The sequence below is a fragment of the Hemicordylus capensis genome, chromosome 5, assembly GCF_027244095.1.
Source record: "Hemicordylus capensis ecotype Gifberg chromosome 5, rHemCap1.1.pri, whole genome shotgun sequence".
In the NCBI taxonomy this organism is placed as follows: Eukaryota; Metazoa; Chordata; class Lepidosauria; order Squamata; family Cordylidae; genus Hemicordylus; species Hemicordylus capensis.
This window is the reverse complement of record NC_069661.1, coordinates 234,572,132-234,592,495: the sequence shown is the minus strand read 5'-3', so window position 1 is coordinate 234,592,495 and position 20,364 is coordinate 234,572,132. Positions and strand designations below refer to the sequence as shown.

General features: G+C 43.2%; 1 protein-coding gene across 7 annotated transcripts in view; it reads right to left on the bottom strand.

Annotated features, from left to right (window-relative positions):
• Window positions 1–20,364, bottom strand: part of DENND5B (DENN domain containing 5B) — a 149,941-nt gene that overhangs the window by 32,420 nt on the left and 97,157 nt on the right. For 2 of the 7 annotated variants that reach the window (XM_053253502.1, XM_053253497.1), the window contains 9 exons: window positions 18,586–18,817; window positions 15,530–15,616; window positions 13,850–14,000; window positions 10,942–11,035; window positions 8,498–8,608; window positions 6,044–6,175; window positions 5,395–5,547; window positions 2,209–2,287; window positions 152–233 (listed from right to left, as the gene is read on the bottom strand). In XM_053253502.1, the coding sequence (XP_053109477.1) occupies window positions 152–233; window positions 2,209–2,287; window positions 5,395–5,547; window positions 6,044–6,175; window positions 8,498–8,608; window positions 10,942–11,035; window positions 13,850–14,000; window positions 15,530–15,616; window positions 18,586–18,817 (1,121 nt within the window). The remainder of the gene's footprint in view (window positions 1–151; window positions 234–2,208; window positions 2,288–5,394; window positions 5,548–6,043; window positions 6,176–8,497; window positions 8,609–10,941; window positions 11,036–13,849; window positions 14,001–15,529; window positions 15,617–18,585; window positions 18,818–20,364) is intronic. The other 5 variants (XM_053253504.1, XM_053253499.1, XM_053253501.1 and 2 more) reach the window with 3 other exon arrangements.

Genomic DNA, 20,364 nt, shown 5'->3' with positions numbered 1-20,364 from the left:
TCAACAGAATTACTTCTATGTTCACAAATCTTGCATAAAGCCAGGACAATACATATGTGATTATCACAAAGCCACATTTTTGCATTAGCATTAATGTTTAGGCTGCAATATCCAAAATTTAAAACAACGTTTTATGAACTAAATCTCATACCTCATATCACTGATAAGTGAGACTCTCAGAGTTGGCAACATAAGCAGTGTATCAGACTTTCTTCTTTCTGAACCAATAGCAACTGTAGAAAAGTAAAATGCATTAATTTGTTAGCGATACATTATCTATAGAAAGCCGCAGAAATTAATCCTAAGCCTCTTTGAAAACTCCATCAGGACCAGAAGGATGTCATGCAAAGAATTTTATTTTTTGTTTGTTGCTTCAACATTCTGGTAGCTTACTGGTTACTTTCCCCTTTAGTTAATCCAGAGCTATACCCAGGAGATTTAGAAGGAATCATCAAAGCTGCCGTCTTTGCAATTGTAAGAGTGTTTCGTGAGGATCTTTTACACGACAGGAATTTAAATGTGAATTCACAAAATCCAGGACAACATTAAAATGGATTAAATTTCAGCAACACACCAGCATGCAAAAGTCTACATGCTAAGTGCTCCTTACACGCAAGTATTTTTTTTTTATTATGAAGACAGAAGTTACATGAAAAGCCAATATTCACATTTCTGTCTATTAACACATACACAAGTGCACGCACCTGCACACACACACACACACGTAAGTTACTAAAAACACACTATCAGACACAAAAGCATAGAAGCTACAGGTTAATTTAGCCAACGACTCCAGATCTTAACAACTTTTCCAGATTTATAGATTCCTTAGGGCAGGGCTTCTCAAACTTGGGTCCCCAGATGTTATAGATAAATAAAAGCTGGCAGCAGTGTGGGAGGGACCAGCCCTAAGACTGCTCAAGCTCTGAGGGGTCAGTTTCATGCACCTTAGGCTCTGAAGGTGCGGGGGTGGGGGGCTCCAATTTTGGGATTCTTTCAGACATTGGTCTAGGGCTGGAGACCAGGGCTGGGCCTAGTGCTGGTCCTGCCTCCTCAGAGCCAGACACAGTCACTGTTCAGGGCAGGGACCATGCCAGCTTTGACTGGTGTGCCAGTTGGGTCCATTCCTGAATAAATCGGACCTGGCTTCAGTCACTGATGCTCTAGTAAGAAAGATAGTCTATGAACCCCACCGCCCATTGAGATCGTCTGGAGAGGTCCGTCTGCAGTTGCCACCGGCTTGTCTGGTGGCTACTCGGGGATGGGCCTTCTCCGCTGCTGCCCCAAAGCTTTGGAACATGCACCCTGCTGAAATAAGAGCCTCCTCATCTCTGACAACTTTTTAAAAGCTTTTAAAGATGCATCTATTCACTCAGGCTTTTAATTAAATATTGTTTTAATAGTTTTAACATTGTTTTAAAATTTAAGTTGTTGTAATGTTTTAAATTTTACTGTATCATTTATTTTGTTTTAACTAATGTTTTAATTTTTGTTGTCATTTATTTTAACTCATGTTTTAACTTTTTCTGTTTGTTTGTTTTGTTGTAAGCCGCCCAGACATGAGGGTTTTGCTTGTTTGGTTTTTTTACATTTATATCCCGCTCTTCCTCCAAGGACCCCAGAGCACTGCACTACGTACTTAAGTTTCTCCTCACAACAACCCTGTGAAGATAGATTAGGCTGAGAGAGAAGTGACTGGCCGGTATTTGGGGCGGTATAAAAATACGTTAAATAAATAAATAGTAGCTTAGATTACTGCATTGTGCTCAGCGTGGAACTGCTTAGTGTTCAGAAGCTTCAGTTTGTCCAGAATGCAGCAGCCAGATTGGTGGCTGGGGGACAGTGTTCTGATCATATCACCCTAAGACAGTTGCAACTACACAGGTTGTCAGTTTGCTTCCGAGCCCCATTCACAGTACTCACCTTAACCTTTTAGGTCCTAAATGGTCTGTGAGGAGCAGATCTTAAGGATCTCCTCCTTCCAAATTAACACTCTCAGCCAGTTTGCTGTGGCTATAGAAGATCACGAAAACACACAAAAAAGGTACTTGCAACTAGCAGCAAATATTACACTCAGCAATAAATATTACATATTTGGAGGCGGCAGTTTTTGACCCATCGATTAAGTTCCAAGAAAAAGCTACTGCTAAAACCTCTGCTAAATCACTTGCTGCACATGATTATTTGACCAAAATGTGCTGTGCTCACCTGGTGATTCTGCAAGATGCTCCTGCTTCTCTTCTCTTTCCTGGTACTGAATTAAATGGGACCACAAAGCAGATTTTCCCTATACAGAGACAGAAAGGAGCCAAAACTTAAGTATAACACATGGCAAGAGATTAAAAAGATAAGCAGGGGCAGATCCCTGAACCCCATAATCAGAATCCAGACAGCACAATCTCCCCACTGCACAATCAAGGGTAGAAGAGTAACAGGGGACATTATTACTAATCACATTTATAATCCATTTTTCCTCCCACCCAAAGAAGCCTACATACAGCATTTCCATGTTTATTTTATTTATTTATTACATTTTATATCACGCTCTTCCTCCAAGGAGCCCAGAGTGGTGTACTACATACTTAAATTTATCTTCAGAACAACCCTGTGAAGTAGGTTAGGCTGAGAGAGAAGTGACTGGCCCAGAGTCACCCAGCAAGTCTCATGGTTGAATGGGGATTTGAACTCGGGTCTCCCCGGTCCTAGTCCAGCACTCTAACCACTACACCAGGCTGGCTCTCACAGCCAGCCTAAAAGAAAGTGGCTTGTCCAAGTCTCCACCAGCAAACTCTACTGTTGCCAGATTTGGCTTATTTTAAGCCAAATTTTGGGTTATGGCCCATTTGACCCGCGAGTATACCCCTTAGGTTCTGGCAACAATTCGAACCAATGATTCTCATATCAAAGCCCAACATTTTACCAACACACCACACTGGTTCTTTGCACATCCCCATGCATGCATCCCCATGGGGGCGGGGGGAAGGAACTATGTAGGCTGCATTCTCTTTTGTACCTTTCAACCACACATGTCTACAATGGGCTGGAAGAACCCTGCACATCTGGACTCCAGGGATCAAATCATATATTGTCATGCCATTTGGCTAAACAAGAATATTTTGCTTGCCTGGAAATCCTTGAACCCAGTGCACTTGGTCACTGAAAGCACATCCTACTTTATTATGAAGTCAGAAGGTATAAGAGCTCCCTGGCAATGGATCCCAGATTCAGCTAAGGGCTGCTTCACAAATTCTGAGGAGAGCTGGTCCTGTGGTAGCAAGCAGGAATTGCCCCCTTTGTTAAGCAGGGTCCATCCTGCTGGTTGCATTTGAATGGGAGAGTACAAGTGAATACTGTAAGATATTCCCCTTAGGGGATGAGGCTGCTTTGGGAAGAGCATCTTCATGCTTGCCTGCAGAAGGTTCCAAGTTCCCTCCCTGGTATCTCCAAGACAGGGCTGAGAGAGACTCCTGTCTGCAAACTTGGAGAAGCCACTGCCAGTCTGTGTAGACAATATTGAGTTAGATGGACCAATGATCTGACTCAGTATAAGGCCGCTTCCCATGTGGGGGGGGGAAGCATAGAACCCACGCTTATTGTGGGGGAACATAGTTCAGAGGTAGGACATCTGCATAGCATGCAAAGGATTCTAGGTTCAATCCTCAGCATCTTCAGTTAAGAAGAATCTCAGGTAGCAGGTACTGGGAAAGATCTCTGCCTGAGACCTTGGAGAGGCACTGCCAGTCAGATTAGACAATAATGGGCTAGATGGACCAAAGGTCTGATTCAGTAGAAGCCACAATCATATGAATTTGTTACAAGCAACAATGAATTTTCTTATGGCCAATGATTGCTCAGTTCCTTAACCCATGTACATACATGTATACACACACACACACACACACCTACTTTTTTTCTTAACACAGAAGTGCGCCGAGGGTAGGAAAACACCACATTAAAAGGTCATAGATTTCTGCAACAACTCTTCCCCATTCAAACACGGAATCACAACCTCTTCCACCAGTGTTCAGCCACCCAATTTGGCTCACTTGTCTTCAAACAGTTTTGAAGGAATTTTCACTTGACCCATGAAATGAGACACCTTGGATTAGACCATAGTGGCAGTCTAATACCCCAGCAACATGGGGGACAGCTGTAAGGTCTGTCAACCAATGGACTGGAGCAGGGGTGCACCTAAGTGTTTTTGGTGCCTGGAACTGCTGCCTGGCCCCCGCTATTTTCCCCTCGCCGCCATTTTCCCCTCTTGAACTGCCAGAGCGGGGAGGGGGGTGAGCAGAGTGGAGCAGGCCACCCACCCCCAGCTGGCGGGCACAAGCAGGCCTCCTTGGCCTGCACGCATGCGCAGTTAGGAGTATGGACTGTCACATCCCATGACATCACGGGATGTGATACTTCATAATCCTACTGTGCACACACGCAGGCCGAGGAAGCCTGCCTGCACCCACCGGGGAGGTGGTGGCCTGCTCCACTAAATGCGCCACTGGGCTGGGGATCAATCCCTTCGTACAAACGGACAGAATATAAACTGGAGAACAGACACAGTGACTGCCTTTTCAGGGAAATTCTTCCACCCTTTCTAGAAGCACCTTCTGAATTAGGGCATTTATGAACGGGTTGCCCAGGAAGCACTTATATATATGTAAAAGGTGCAGCTGTTAGCCTCTATAAAACTCTGTATATTATGTAACATGAATTAGTCACTCCCCTTTGTACCTACGATCAGGATAAATGAATGGTGCTAAAAACATCACCCATTAGTGTGATGTACATATGGGGAACGGAAACTCTACCAGATGTCTTTAGCATATGCAGAACTAGAAAATGGTAGTTATTCTAGAGCAGGGCAGCACAACTTCAGCTCTCCAGCTGTTTTTGGATTACAATCTCCATCATCCACAGCAGCCAAGAGATGATGGGAGTTGTAGTCCAATATTTGCAGATGATGGGAGTTGTAGTCCAATATCTGCAGGAGGGCTGAAGATGAGCAGCCCTGTTCTAGAGTAACGAAACTGGAATATGCCCTAAAATCTTAGGCAAAATGGGAGGAGCCTTCATTCAGTGGCAGAGCTCATGATTTTGCCTGCATTAGGTCCCAAGTTCAATCCCTAGCATTTCCAGTCCCAAGGAGCTGAAGTGGCAGGGCTGGGAAAGGCTGCTCGAGTCCTAGTAAACTATGCCAGTCAGAGTAGATCATTCTGGGCAAAGATGGACCAATAATCTGAGTGGGATAAAGGCAGCGTCATAGGTTTGCATTTTCACAGAAGCTCTCCAAGATGAGGTACAACCTAACTTGAAAGAAGGGGCAGTTTTAAATAAACAAATGAAGTGATGTGATAGTTCAAAAGTTGAGGCCCTTTGGGTTTTGAGGTCACCAACCTGTTTGACCAGGAGTCCATGGCTCCAAATTCTTTCCAGCAAGTCACAAAGACTAGCGATCAACGTATTCTCTTCCAGACCCGTTATATTGGCCTCTCCATGTCCCAGCTCCACTGCTTCATGGCCCATCTTCTCTACCAGCATACGTTTGGTCTGCAAGCAAAGGATCTAGAGGTACCACTAACCAACAAATTAGGGGATCTAAAAGTAGCAGCTAGGCAAGAAGACACCTAGGATGCTTTGCTTTCATGTACAGTTGGTAAACAGCAGTTATTATTGAGACTGGATGATCTGTTATGCTAAGCAAAGAACAGAGTGGAGTTGATCCTCTCTCCATATGTAGAACCAGTGAGCTGGTCAGAAAAGTAGGTCAGTGGTGTGGGGGCGAAGCAGCACTGGCCTTCAGAAGGCAAGCCATTTCCTCTCCTGTTCATAAGTCACCATAACTACTAATGCATGGCAAATTACTTTAGCAGGAAATCATAATGTATCTTTAGGCACTGCAGACATTCATAACAGTTAGGTGAGGGGCTGAATGAGGGGCTCAAGAGGGCAGGGAACAACATCACCCAACACAGTATAGCACGTGCTTTTTCAGGACTAGCAGCAAACTACAGTTTATTTAAACTGAACAAAACACACCATTTACCTTCATCCGACATTCTTTGAGTAAACCTTCTACAAATTTCCAGTTTGTCTGAGCAATTACAGCTGGAGAGAGATCTGAGAGTTTGGGCTGCCTCAAATTTTTCCCCAAGGTCCTTGCTTCTTGCATGTATTTCTAGTTAAATGAAAAGAAAAGGAAAGGAAAGGAAAAGAAAAGAAAAATAGAGTGAATATAAGAAAACCAGGTCATATACTTCTGCCCTCCTTAGTCTTATGCAAGCAACAGAAACTCACACTGCTCAAACTTAAGGTATGTGCACACCAAGGTGGTTAGTCTCAAGTCTAAAGTGAGAGGGCGAGCGTGCTGTTGCAGTTTTTTCTGGTACAAGGAAAAACTGCTACAAGAAACTGTCTGGGAAGCGGTGCTGTTAGCTTGTAATGGCATTTCTGTATATGCTGGCCTTGCAGGCGAACAGGCAGGGCAGCACTTCGGAGAGCAAAGGGTCAGCTGCCGAACCACATGTGCTATCAAGAACGACTGTATTGATCTGAATCCAAGACTAGGTTCCCCCACTCCAAGTTCTTTGATTTAGAAATAGTGGGTCATCTTAAAATCAGATTTCTTTTCCTTTTGGTTCAATATAATCTGAATTTAACCTGTATTTTTAAAGAGGGTCATCTTATGATTCAGAGTAGTCTTCTATCTGGTAAATACAATATTGTTAATTGCCCAGCCTGCATTTTCTTAGTTCTCAGTGGCTATATAGGGTATCCCATTGACAGACACTATATACTGTATATGAGATTTTGCTACTCAAGGCAGAACATCCAGCCTACTAGTATTACAAAATGTCACAAATGTATACTTGACTACTCTTCAATGACACCCCAAATGCCTTAGGAGTGGGCCACTTCACTCTGGCTAATACTAGGGCCAACCTTGCCAAGGGGAACCTGTCCTTTATAAGGTACATTCCACACTCTTCATTATGTACGGCAGCCAGAAATGAGCATGTTGAAAGTTGTCATGTGGACACAGCCCTAAAGAGGATTGAACTGCTGCTCAAGGAACCCAAATGAAACTCTGGGACACCTGAAGTTTAAAGGTTGGAATCGATATTTAACAAAGGCCCAGGATTTCACACAAGGCATGCCTGACACATTTTGTCTAGTGTGGACCCTACATAGAAGGTCATTCTTTTCATCTTGAATAATCATGCACTATTCTTGTGCTCCTTCCACCCCCCCCGCCCCGCACAACTGCACACATAATTGGAGCTGACTGTACCATGGAATGGCATGAAGCAGTCTCTATGGGCAGCATATTCCAGGATTAGGGGTCCTGACTAAACTTTATCTCTGAATGCCTTTAAAAGAATTTAGCTGCAGTCCAAGGGGAGTGGGGAGTGGAGATCCTTTCCATTTAACCACCTGTGCAAGTGTCCATGGTTGGCAATGTGCAGAATTTTTAAAAGTGGCAGGTGGGTGCAAATACGGACACACAAGGATGCCCTTCTTTGAGTCAAAGACTAGCCCACTGCAGGACAGTGAGAGGACACAGGATTGCCCAAGTGCACTTGTTCTCTTTCCTGAAGATCAGTGTCCAGCCATCCTGCTCCCTTTATTTTTAGGGCTTACCAGACTCCATTTCCATGGCCAGAGGCTGGGTCATCAACCAATAATGCAAGATGTTCTCCTCTCCTGCTGGGGGACAGACCAGGATAACCCACCATACTAAGCTAATGGTGCTGAAACAATTGGTAGATCTTTTCCAAAATAATTGTCTAAGAACCAAACAGCAACTGCTCAAAAAAACAGCAAAGGACATAAAGCTGCAACAAGTCTAGAGACAGATATATTAGACAGTACATAAATATGAGAAATAAATCAATAAAATAAAGCCAGGGAGAAAAATGGATGCAAAAAAAAAAAAAAAAAAAAAAAGGATGGGTGGTAATCATTCAAAGTGTGGTTCTAGTCAGATAAGAGTGGGATGAAAATGAATTTCACCTCCCTTTTTGCTCCTTTTTGGTCAGATATACACCCAATAGGCTTTATATGAAGGAACAATAAAGCACACAGTGGGCAAAGCCTTCCAGTTCTCCCAGCCTGCAAGAGCACAGCCATTCCTCCCTTGAAGTATCAGTCACATTCCAATGTTTCCAGGCAGACATTGATAAGGAAATGTGATTCGAAGCCAAAGAAGGAGCTAACTCTGCCAGGATTAAAAGCTCCTGTCTTAACAGCGAGGCAGCTTTATTTTTTGCTGGCCAGACAGCAATCCAGAAGATCAAACACTGAATTTGAACACATACATTTGAGTGCCCCTCAACTGTATATAACTGATACATGGTGTGGATCTGCAGTGCTGGCAGAATCATTTGCCTGATGCTGACCACACTTTAAACTACTACAGCAGTGAGCATACACTTCTACCCCAAAGCAGTGATTAGCGTGATGAAGGAAGCAGCTCTCAGCAAAATTAAAGATGACATACCAGGCAACATTCAGAGAATGATTTTTTAGGTGGTCGTGCAGGAAGGGGTGGGCCCTGATCCCACTCCCAGAATGCCATTGAATTCTGACGGATCAAGAACTCCTCTGGTGGCTAAGAGGAGCCAGACATAACCAATGGCAGAAACAGCAGGTGGAGAAAAGGAGGAGAAATACGTAGGCATGCATAGAAGTCAAAGCAAAAATAGAAAGAAAGAAGGGTAAATACAGCATTGAAACAGTAAACAAAACAAAACAAAACAAAAAAAAAGCACCAAAAAGTTCAAATATTGGAAGGCAGTGCTTTGAGCTGTCATACTAGTAGCAATAAATGCTCATAAATATCACTTTGCAGTTTCACATAAAAATGCCATGTCTTTCCTCCTCTAAATTGCAGGCTGCAATGGATGCTGAGCTCAGCAATGCCACAGAGGGAAGACAACTTAAGAATATTTTACTTTGGCAAAGGAAAAATAAAGCAACACCATTACTTTTAATCATTGGTGACAAACAAGACTGATTTGTTTTAGGAAGAGAAGGATGAGGCAACCACAGGAAGAGCTAACGACAAGATGAGGTTTTAACACGACATGCAGGAATCTCCAAGCTTCAGGCACATCTATAAAGCTAACACTTTTCCTTTGAAAAGACAAAACAGTATGACACAAAGTATGGCTGGCTGAAGCAAAACAGAGCTTGCTTACTTTGTCAAAATGTGTAATCTCTAGGGGGAAAGAGTACAGGAGAACCTCGTTACTCATGGGGGTTCTGTTCCTCGCCTACTACCTTGAGTAATGGAACTGTGAGTAACAAGGCATTATGGCTATGGGGAAAGGGGGTTAGATTCCAAAGCGGAGGGAAAATGCGAAAAAATGGCAAAACCCATGAAATAACTTACTGTGGTGTGCTCCTCAGGGTCTGTATGTGCCCAGGAGTGCCCTGAAATGCCCCCCAAAACCTAAAAAGATTATGGGGAAAACTCCATTTTTTAAAAAAGAAAGGTTCCTAAAGACAAAATGGCGGGCAGAAGTGACCTCCACGGTCACGTCCAGCCCTCTAGGAACCACAGATATGTGGGTTTTAACCCTTTCGTATCTGTGGATCCTGAAAATGGGTGTTAATAAGACACCCTGTGAACAGCAGTTCCACAAAGAACGAGGTTTTCCTGTACTTCTAAGTCAAGTAACTACAGACAGACAAAAACTGATCTGGGGCCCTGAGGGCGGGCCAATTAATACAGGAAACATGAGGCTTCCCCCTCTCCCCCACAATGTGGAGGAAGACTTGCCCAATGTGGTGATGTCATCAGGCTGTGAGTTTCCCCCAGCAGCAGCATCTAACCGTGTCAAATGGAAGTGGGAAACACACATGCAATAGTATTCACATTAAGGGTGTGAACTAGACACAGGGATGGCAACCCCAGGAAACCCATAACATAGTTTCATCCCAACAAACATACAGACGCAGAGCTCCGTGTGAACAGGGAACCATCCTTTGAACATAAAAAAAGCTCCTGTGTACCACAACTGGAGGTGCCTATTGCAAGCTCCTCATGCACAACTGAGCCAATAGGAGAGATTCTCACAATCCTACAGCCCTGCACACCCAAGTATGATTTCCCCACTGACAGTTATGGAAGGGAGAAGAGGTCCATGTGCATATGAAGCTCAGCCTGCTATAGCCAGCAATAGGAAAGGAAGGACAGTGAGGAGGCGGCAGGGGAAGGTTGGCTGTACAGAGCTAGGGACGGCAGGCAATTATCACTTCCATTGTTAATGTGAAAGCTGCCATATGGAGGACAGTCTCCATTTGCTGAAGTGTCGGGGCCATTCTATTCCCCCCAATCTCTGTAGTGTCCTGCCCCATTTCTTTGTATTGGTCCACTTGGGAAGCAGAAGCGTCTTCCTATCTTCATCAAGTCTCGAACCCTCTGGGTTAGATGGTGAACCTTTTCACACATAGCACTACTCTCCCTTTTGCTGGCCTCAGGCTGTAATAAAGAAAATCTCTCTCTCTACTTTCCTAAGGGAAGGTGGGATGATGGAGACAAAAAGTGTTTTATTCTGGGGGGAGGGGAAGAAGAGGTGCAGCTGGCTGAGCTGAGTGACAAAGTAAATGCCCTCTGCGCTTGCTTAAGGACCTTACTATGTGAGGTTTACATTTCCCCATCTTCCTCTTCCTATGCCTTTTCACTGTAGCTTGTAACAACTTCGGTATTCAGAAGCTTTCAATTGCAGTAGTAATCATACCCATTCATGGCAAGCTTCTGTATATTTTTTACCCTCTACATTTATGAAATAATGCACGTATATACATTTTGTACTCTGCTTTGTTGAGAAGCATTAAACAATTCAAGAGAAAACATTAAAGCATCTAAACACCTATGATTCCACTAACATTTCTGAATGTGGCACATCATGATGCCCCATTGATAACAAGAGCACTTACCTCTCTTAAGTCATTGTCCAGACCAATATGCTCTGAATGTTGTCGGAGGCGATCTTTCCTGCGCTGTGCCGTGGCGCTTCGACTAATCCATCGGCTGAGAATATTCAATAAAAAGGAAGAGGAGAGAGAAAGTTGTAACTATGTCCACTGTGCTATTTTCAAACAACAACATTTTTAATGGTTTTAATTTCCTTACGCTTCATTGAAAAAGGAACCAATGAGACAATACCTTATATTGGATTTAATAACCATTAAAGATTGGTGCCATACTGCGGACAAAGAAATGTAAAAGCTGGTAGAAAATTAAAGACTACAGAATAGAGCAATTGCTCAAATCCCCATTCTTTAATAGGCTGCTCAGGGAGATGTTTGGTGATGTGAAGGGATTTCCTCCATTTCTCTACACCTTCTTTTCTATGAGTCAGTGTTTGGGATACAATCCACCAGGACCAACAGCCCAATTCATTTTGTCACCCAAGGGAGAAAAATGGGGGATGACGGGGAACTTTTCCAAGCTTGAGCTCAGAGGAGAACTTTGGGGGGTTCATAAAGGTCCTCTCCAAACAAGAGACAATGTTTTAATACACTTAAATTTGTCTCCCACTCAAATTAAAATCTGAACCAGAAAATAACCCCTTGTCTGGCTCAGATTTCAACTTCCCTTCACATCACCAAACATCTCCCTGAGCAGCCTATTAAAGAATGGGGATTTGAGCAATTGCTCTATTGGGCAAAAGTTCCCTTTAAAACAGATGAGGCATACCACAGATGCGGAAGCACAAGCATACCTGCGGTAGCCCTACAGAAGTCTGGAACACCTCTCCAGATTTAGCACAAGTAACTAACACAACAGCAATGTCCTTCCACAAGCGCTTTGTTAGTCAGTACGTCAGCCCAAGGCAGGCCACAGAGGTTTTTTCTTTTTTAAAAAACCATTTACAGAAGCAAAAGCCAGTATTATTGACTGTGAGTAAAACTCTGTATGTATTTATATGAGGGTTTTTTTAAGCCACAGGAAGTAGGGCATAAACACCTATATGCATATGTAAGTACATCAAACACTGTGATGCCTAGCAGAACCTAAACTATATGACAACAAATTTACTGCACTGTTTATGTTCTTTGTTGGCTTTCTGTTCTCATATCCACAGGTGCATGGTAATAACAACATTAAAAAGGCTTCATATTGACAGCCTGGTAATTATAGTTAAACATAATTTGTCCTAACTACCCAGGGAAGGAACTGCTGTAGAAGCAGGATTCTTAAAGTGATAATTAAATAGTTCCTGGTTTGGTTTGGTAGGGGTGAGCTTTCACAGTTTTACAGGCTTTTAAAAAAATATGAAAATTATATATTCCTTCGAGGCAGTATGTCAGCATATTGTTCCTCTGAAGCCAGAGCAAAACACTCCCAAGAAACTGACACCATGTTGTTTGTGGTGGTAATGCGTTTCTGGCTTCTTGCTTTTGTGGCATGCTAGGCTTTTCAGTATCAGGGCAAAATTAAGCCAAGTAAGCAACAGAACGTTATTTCCACCATCAATCTGCTTGTAGTCCCTGGAACCAGACCTCAGCCTAGTATAAAGGGGTCATCTTATGAAGCAGAACTTCACTCTCTTAGGAAAATGAAATGCCACAGCAGAAGAGTTAGGGTACACAAAGCCTAGTGTTAAAGATAAAATCCAGGGTCTCCTGGATAAAGGGTCCTTCAAAATGTTTTACAGAGATGCTAAGAGCACATTAAGAAATGCAGCATTGCTTCACAACCTCATGTTCCTTCTTCAAGCTGCTCTAGCAACCTCTGATACAAAGGAACAGAATGTATTGCATGTAAGTAATTACAAAGAATTATAGGACAATCAGTTGAGATTAGAGAGCTTATTTAATTACTTTGATTTTGGAATGTACATGTCTGATGTACTCCAAATTAACCAGCAGTTTAAATCAAAGAAACCAAATTAAGACGTTCCTTCCGGCTTGATTAGTATTCCATTTTGGGGGGTTTTTTAATCAGAAAGGGAGAAGCTAGAGACACTGATCAGAACTTAAACAGTAAAATGTTCTACCTTGGGTTAAACACATTGATAGCTGAGCTATGAATATAACGTTTTCAGCATTCCACAGAGGATAATAGGGTTCTAGAGGACAATGGAGTTCTGCTGCAATATGACCCCAGCATAACCTGTATTTATTGTTATTTTATTTATTTTATTGTTAAATCTGTATTTTTATTGTTAAACCTTTAAACAATTTTTATTGTTAAACCTTTAACAATTGTTAAACCTTTAAACTTTATTGTTAAACCTGTTAAACAATCCCAAGGTGGTTCACATAAAAATTAAACACAAGACTATAAAAATGACACATTTAAAATATTAAGCTAAAATATAAAAACAAACCTGACTAAAAATATTTAAAATACAAGTATAAGAACTGTACAAAATACAAAGAAGCAGCAGTAGAGACAATCATATAAAAGCCTGAATTAAAAGCCAAGATTTAACATGTTTTCTAAAAACTGTGATGGAGACCGAGGAGCGAATAGCCACTGGGAGAGCATTCCAGAGTTTGGGCATAGGCTGCTGAATTCTGCATTCATGGAAGCTTCTGGATAGACTTCAGGGGCAGTCTAAGAAGACGCAGCATTAGAGTACCACAGCCAAAAAGATGGGGAGGAGTGAAAGGATGCAGAAAAATTTCTCCAAAGGGGAAATTCTCTGGATTTCGGGGTTCTTCCCAAGGAGAAATTACAAATAATTTCCTCAGATGGTTGATTCAGCTATGGACTAATTAATATTGGCTTTTCAGCACCTAAGAGAACAGAGTTCACCAATGACAATGCAGTCTACTTACTGCATAAAACAAGTGACTTAAAATACATATGGGTTATTACAGTTTAGACACTTACTTGTTGTTAGTAGGCCCAGTTGCCAATACATCTGACTGAAGCTTGGGAAAGAAGCCTTGTTCATATTTGCCTTGACCTATCTTCATATCAAGTAAGTGTGGATGAATTGCAGTGTGATCTATCTTCATCAGCCGCTGTTCGATGGCCTGAGCTGAAAATGGCAGTTCACACACATACACAAAAACACAACTTTAGTCACTGAACCTGAGGAATCCGTCTTCCACAGCTACTACTGGCCTTTGGAGCCTGGCTGAGGGCCTGTCCACCTGGAGATAAGTGATGGGCTCATTAGTGTCCCATGTGGTACCCATAAAGGGGACACTTTAAAAAACAAAACACACCTACAGGGCCAGATGCACCTGGACAAACAGTAAGTACAACCTAAGCCATAACAACATGAGGGGAAAGTGTGTGTTAGTGGTGGTAATGGTGGGGGACCACCAAAAACAAAAGTGAAAGGTAGACAAATGGCCCCAACAGAAAGCTACTTAACTAAAATCTGAAGACAAACCAAAAGGAACAAAATCTTCTTGTCAGGAAGACCACCAAGGTAACATTATTCAGGGACGCGTGCATACTGCTGTTGGTTGCCGAGGAGGAGTGCCTTGCCCTGTGGCTTGTGTCCCCTGCTAACTTGGCAAAGAGGCACCTTTTAACGTGGTAATTCTCTTTATTGAGCAGGGGGAGAGTAACTGGCCCTATCTACCCCCAGCACAGTACCTCCAGTGACTGTTGCTGGTGTCTATCTTGTGTTCTTTTAGATTGTGAGCCCTTTGGGGACAGGGATCTGTCTTATTTATTTATTATTTCTCTGTGTAAACCGCCCTGAGCCATTTTTGGAAGGGCCGTATAGAAATTGAGTAAACAAACAAACAAACAAATTAAAAAAAACATAACACAGGATTTATTAAAAACATTTCTATCCTGCCAATAGAAGGAAGCAGTAGTACTCTCCGTTCCTGTCAAAGCTCTGGAAATTTTCATGCTACGGCTTGCATGCACTCAGTTTGTATGTAATACAATACACAGAATCCATGAAATAAATTTAAAATAAAAAGCCTCACATAGAGCACTTGGTTGCGTTTACTCACCAGCACAACACGGACAGTATTACAGAGTGGGAAGCAAGGCTCTTTCTACAAGCCTTGAATGTCCCATCACTATCCTATGTCCCATTGCTCCCTACCTGAGCAATGTCCATTCAGTGTTCTGAATTCCTCAAGCACCAATGGCCATTGCTTTTCTAACGCAAGGGGTGGAGCATACTCCCAGTGACAGAAGGCATGGTGTTCTCGGTACCAGCATTGGCAGCCTAATGAGTTACTACAATTTATGGTATTTTTTAGCAATGTGTTTTAAATTTTTATCATTAGCAGCTCTTAAATTACATAAACAAACAAAAACAATTGCCATTGCACACCAACAGAACATTTGAGTGAATTGCTACTGTTGAGGGGGACAGGGGCGGCAAGGGAGTCTGCTTCTTAAATACAGATCATGGAAACATTTGGATGTCCAAATCCGATCTCTATTCCTCTGTGCACAACTGCAGCAAAGCCATGGAGGTGGAGGAATGCAAGATCCCATCCTTGTGTGTATGTGTGTGAGAGAGGTTAGTCATGCAAACACTTGGGTGTCACATTTGTGGATTTAAGGGAACAAAGGAAATTTTGCTACTACAGTCAACTTGCTGCCTTTCAAGACTGAGAAGGTGGGGTTCCGGTGCCACAATATCAATTGAAACTAGTCTTCGGAGCGAGAACTGATCTGAAAGTTGAAATGATTTGGGGTAAAAATTAACAAAAACATCCAAATGTTCCATTTCTAAAGTGCCAGTAAAGGTTAAAGAAATGGTTGAGAAGCCATGTTGAAGATCACATGCCGCCAATATAAAAACATTTTTTGAGACAGCATTATATAAAAACAATTGCATAGCTACCACCCCCCACTTGCACACTTCATGCATATTTTTACAGTTCATACACTTAATGGCCCTTATCATATTAACAAGAAGGTGTTTTAAGTATAGCAATGGCTCAGATTACTTCCAAAGGGATTTCACACACTTGTGAGCTGAGTGAACTAAATCACTATAATGACAAACTATGTCAACTATGTTTGTTGTTACTAGGATAATCAGAGCTGAAAAGAGCTGATCCCCAGGCTGACCTGCTCCCCACTCTGCCATGCATGAGGGGAAGTGCACTGCTGGAAAGTTTCCATTTCCACTATCTCAATAAACCACAGTTCCCAGCTGGGTCTAAACTCAGGGGAGCTGTGCTTTGTTAACATCTGAAACCAGGATCAAACAATTATTTCAGCTGCTGCTTTCTTGACCGACCACAGTTCTGAGTTCAGATGTAAGAGAGATTGTAGTTCATTCAAGAGAGCGAGTGGAAGCTTTATTCGTCAGCATAATATGCCATATGACACAATGAGACCTCCCATTTGTGAGAAGGAAAAACTACCATCTATGAACTTCTGTTCAAAACTTTATTCAAAATTTTTGGAATCAAAACATTCCTTTTTTCCAGCATGAGAACCAATTCGGGCAAACTTCAACAGGAGATGTTATTGATTTAAGTTCCAGTTACGGGACAGCATCCAGACCAGAGCCCTATTCAGGTGTTATCAAAACTGGGCATGCTATATTTGCATGCAATGTTCCCAACAGGGGCATAGCATGGTTGGAGTGGGCCCAAAGACAAGATTTTAAAATGGGCCCCTCACCGATATACACACACAAACACACTTCACAATATATAGTGCACTCACACTCACATCCCCATTATTATTAATTATTATTATTATTTCTTGTTTACACAGTCAGACAGGTGTTATTGACTGGTTTGTTTTATCCAGACATCGAGTCCTTCCCAAGGACCTGGGATGGCTGAATTTTATTGTCAATTGTTATAGATATTGTCGCAGAATATAGGCTGTTCCCAGTAAAGCTGCTTTTTGTAATTGGCTGATGGTGATTTCTGTGGCCCCTATGGTGTTGAGGTGCTCTTCAAGGTCTTTTGGAACTGCACCCAGGGCGCCAATTACCACTGGGATTATTTTGGTCTTTTTCTGCCACAGCCTTTCAGTTTTAATTTGTAGATCTTTGTATTTGCTTATTTTTTCTATTTCTTTTTCTTCTATTCTGCTATCCCCTGGTATTGCTATGTCGATTATTTTAACTTGTTTTTAGGGGTGTGTCCGAACCGGTCTGGAGGCCATTGTAAAGACCTCCGAACTTCCAGACCGGTTCGGACTTGGCCGGTCCGGATGGGGGGTCCTCCTTTAAGGGCGGGGAGGGCTTACTTACCCCTCCCGCCGCTCTGCCCCCTCCAGCGCCCGTATTTTACCGAGAAATTGGGGCGCTGGAAACCAGCCGCCCCCGCCCCCCCCCCCCGCGAGCTGCCACACAATACACCAGATATTGCCACACAATACACCAGATATAACTGTAGTCGAGAAGAAAGAAAAACAAGTAGGGGTGTGCATGGTCCGGAGTGGTCCGGACCGGCACCAAAGGGGAGTGTTCCTTTAAGGGTGTGGGGGGGTAGAACTTACCCCACCCGCCACTCTGCCCCCTCCAGCGCCCGTATTTTACCGAGAAATTGGGGCGCTGGAAACCAGCCGCCCCCCCCCTGCGAGCGGATTAGGAGCAAAAACTACTACCGCCGCCCGCCCGCCCGCCCTCCCTCCCAGCCGCCTGCCCGAGTCCTCACCATATCATGTTGTTTAAAAAAAGAGAAGAGCTCGCGAACAGAGCTCCTCTCCTTGCAAAGTCTTGGCCCCAACTGGGGCCTTGGGCGCGCGCACCGCCGCAAAGGACGCCTGGGAGTTCCGCCGGAGGCCCGGTCTACCTGGCCTTGTCCCCTGCCGGCAGGTAGACCGGGCCTCCGGCAGAACTCCCAGGCGTCCTTTGCGGCGGCGCGCGCGCCCAAGGCCCCAGTTGGGGCTGAGACTTTGTAAGGAGAGGAGCTCTGTTTGCAAGCTCCTCTCTTTTTTTAAACCGCATGATCTGGTGAGGACTCGGGCAGGCGGCTGGGAGGGAGGGAGGGCGGGCGGCGGCGGTAGTAGTTTTTGCCCCTAATCCGCTCGCAGGGGGGGCGGCGGGGGCGGCTGGTTTCCAGCGCCCCAATTTCTCGGTAAAATACGGGCGCTGGAGGGGGCAGAGCGGCGGGAGGGGTAAGTTCTACCCCCACACCCTTAAAGGAACACTCCCCTTTGGTGCCGGTCCGGACCGCTCCGGACCATGCACACCCCTACTTGTTTTTCTTTCTTCTCGACTACAGTTATATCTGGTGTATTGTGTGGCAGATGTTTGTCTGTTTGTAGTCGGAAGTCCCATAATATTATACATCTTCATTTTTTACCACTTTTACAATTTTATGGTCCCACCAATTTTTGGCTACAGGTAGTCCAGGGGCACCAACGGAGAACGCCCGTTCCTGAGTAGCCGCAAGATGTGTTGGTGGCAACCACAGGTGAACCTCTCCAGATGATCTTAGCAGGCAGTGGGACTCATGGGACTCTATCTCCTTTTAAATCTAGGGAGTACAGGAGGAGGAGGAAGAGGAGAAGCAGTACCCCTTCACTGATCTGCTTCCTGAGGCAACTGCCCCAGTTCATCTCACTGTCAGGCTGGCCCTGATAAAAGGCAGAACTTTCAATGAACTATGAAACAATTATATTTTGTTAGTCCTTTGTTAGATCAATTTACACTGTCAATCTGCCCATACCTGCTTCTTTTAATGTGCTGCACTTCTGATATATAGATGTTCTTAACGCAGGAACCCTGACGTTATATAGCCTTATCTTCTCAATCCGGGAGTCAAACACTCGCAGAAATGGATCCTTTTCTTCCCACTGGGACATGATTTTATTGTCAATAAACGTTGCAAACATTTGGGTTTCAATGAAGTGTGAGAGGAATGGAAGGTAAGGTTCAGGCTGGTCAGAAAGGAATGAAGCCTAGAGTAGGGAAACCAAAAGAAATAAAACAGTTATATCAGGCAGTGTGTGTATGTCCAGTTTCATTAGTTGACCAATTCTGTCCCAGGCATGGCCTAATAGCCAATGGTGTCTATAATTAGGAAAGAACAATCTATTTTGGACCAAGCTCTTTAAAATGAAGTGCCTGCTATATTTGCTACTTTTATTACTAAACACCACAGATGGGAATCTCTTTTAGAGCAGAAAGCCAGGGCTATGTCAGTCAAACAGAATGTTGACCTATTCACCAGAAACACATTTTTTGAATAATTGAGGAACTCTGCCTTTTGCCAATATTGTTATGAACATTTTCTCTGAAAAGCTAACAGCGAGAGCAACATAATACCAAATCTACATTTCAAAAGGAGGAAAAAACATTACATTAACTTTGAGATTAATCTGTTAAAAGCTTACTGACCATTGTTTCATCAATATTCTTCACCAGAAAGTATGTTCTAGAAAGCAAATTTCGATCACCTGATACAACCCCCGTTCCTATAAAGATTGGAAACCCAAGAACCTTTGGACTAAGCATAAAGGAGGGTTTGAGTTATCATATCAAGGGGGGAAAGGTTGAATTCTCAGATGATTCAGATGGCAGAAAATCTACCTTAGAAGGGCTACTGACAAGTCTGTAAAATTAAATTATTTCAGGTATGAGGGATCTCTACCCAATTGTTATATAAGGTGGGGTTGGTGTTTAATAATTAGTTATTTCTATAGTTTAATTATTATTGTACTTATATGTGTATTTGTGTGGAAATATATTGTGAAGAAATTTTTTTGAGGATTCAGAGAGCCTGAGGCAGAAGGTTCGCCTCAGAAGGACTTCAGAAAGCAGCCTGATAATAATAATAATTATAAAGATATAATTATTTCAGAAGACTGCAGGCTACCAAAGAGGACACAGAGGCAAAAAATCAGATATTAATATGATCCTGAAGATATTTTAACCAAACAGGAGACACCAGAGACTGTGAGATACCATATTTGTGTAACAGTCCCCAGTTTTGGACACTGAGTCAAACAGTTTCTGTATCCCGCCCCACCCCTCCTTAAGCACAAATATAACAGTGTTCCGTGGAAAACAAAGAAGAACTAAATTTAAAATTTGCAAACATATTGCTTATTATTATTTCATCATTCACTGCTGCAGATGTGCTGAGAACTGCAGGTGGGATCACCCTGCCATTATAGCCCTGTCCCGTCATCATGGATTCTGGCAATGCGGCACTTGCTTACAGCAACCCCAAGAGCATGCCCTGAGGTTCAAACCCCATTCCCACCCCACTCTCCATGGTTACAGCATTCTTCTGCAGAGACTCACTCATGGAGTGATCCTCCCTGAGATGTGGGATGCTGGGGTGCCCCAATGTTTCAGTCACAGCAAGAGTCTCTCCATAAGAACAGCGTTTGTCTCTGTAGACAAATACCACAACTGTAACTCGTGATGTGGTGGGGTTTCAGAGTGCATTAGTGCCGGAGCAAAGCCTGTGGGGAACTCTTAGGGATGCTGCATGCAAATA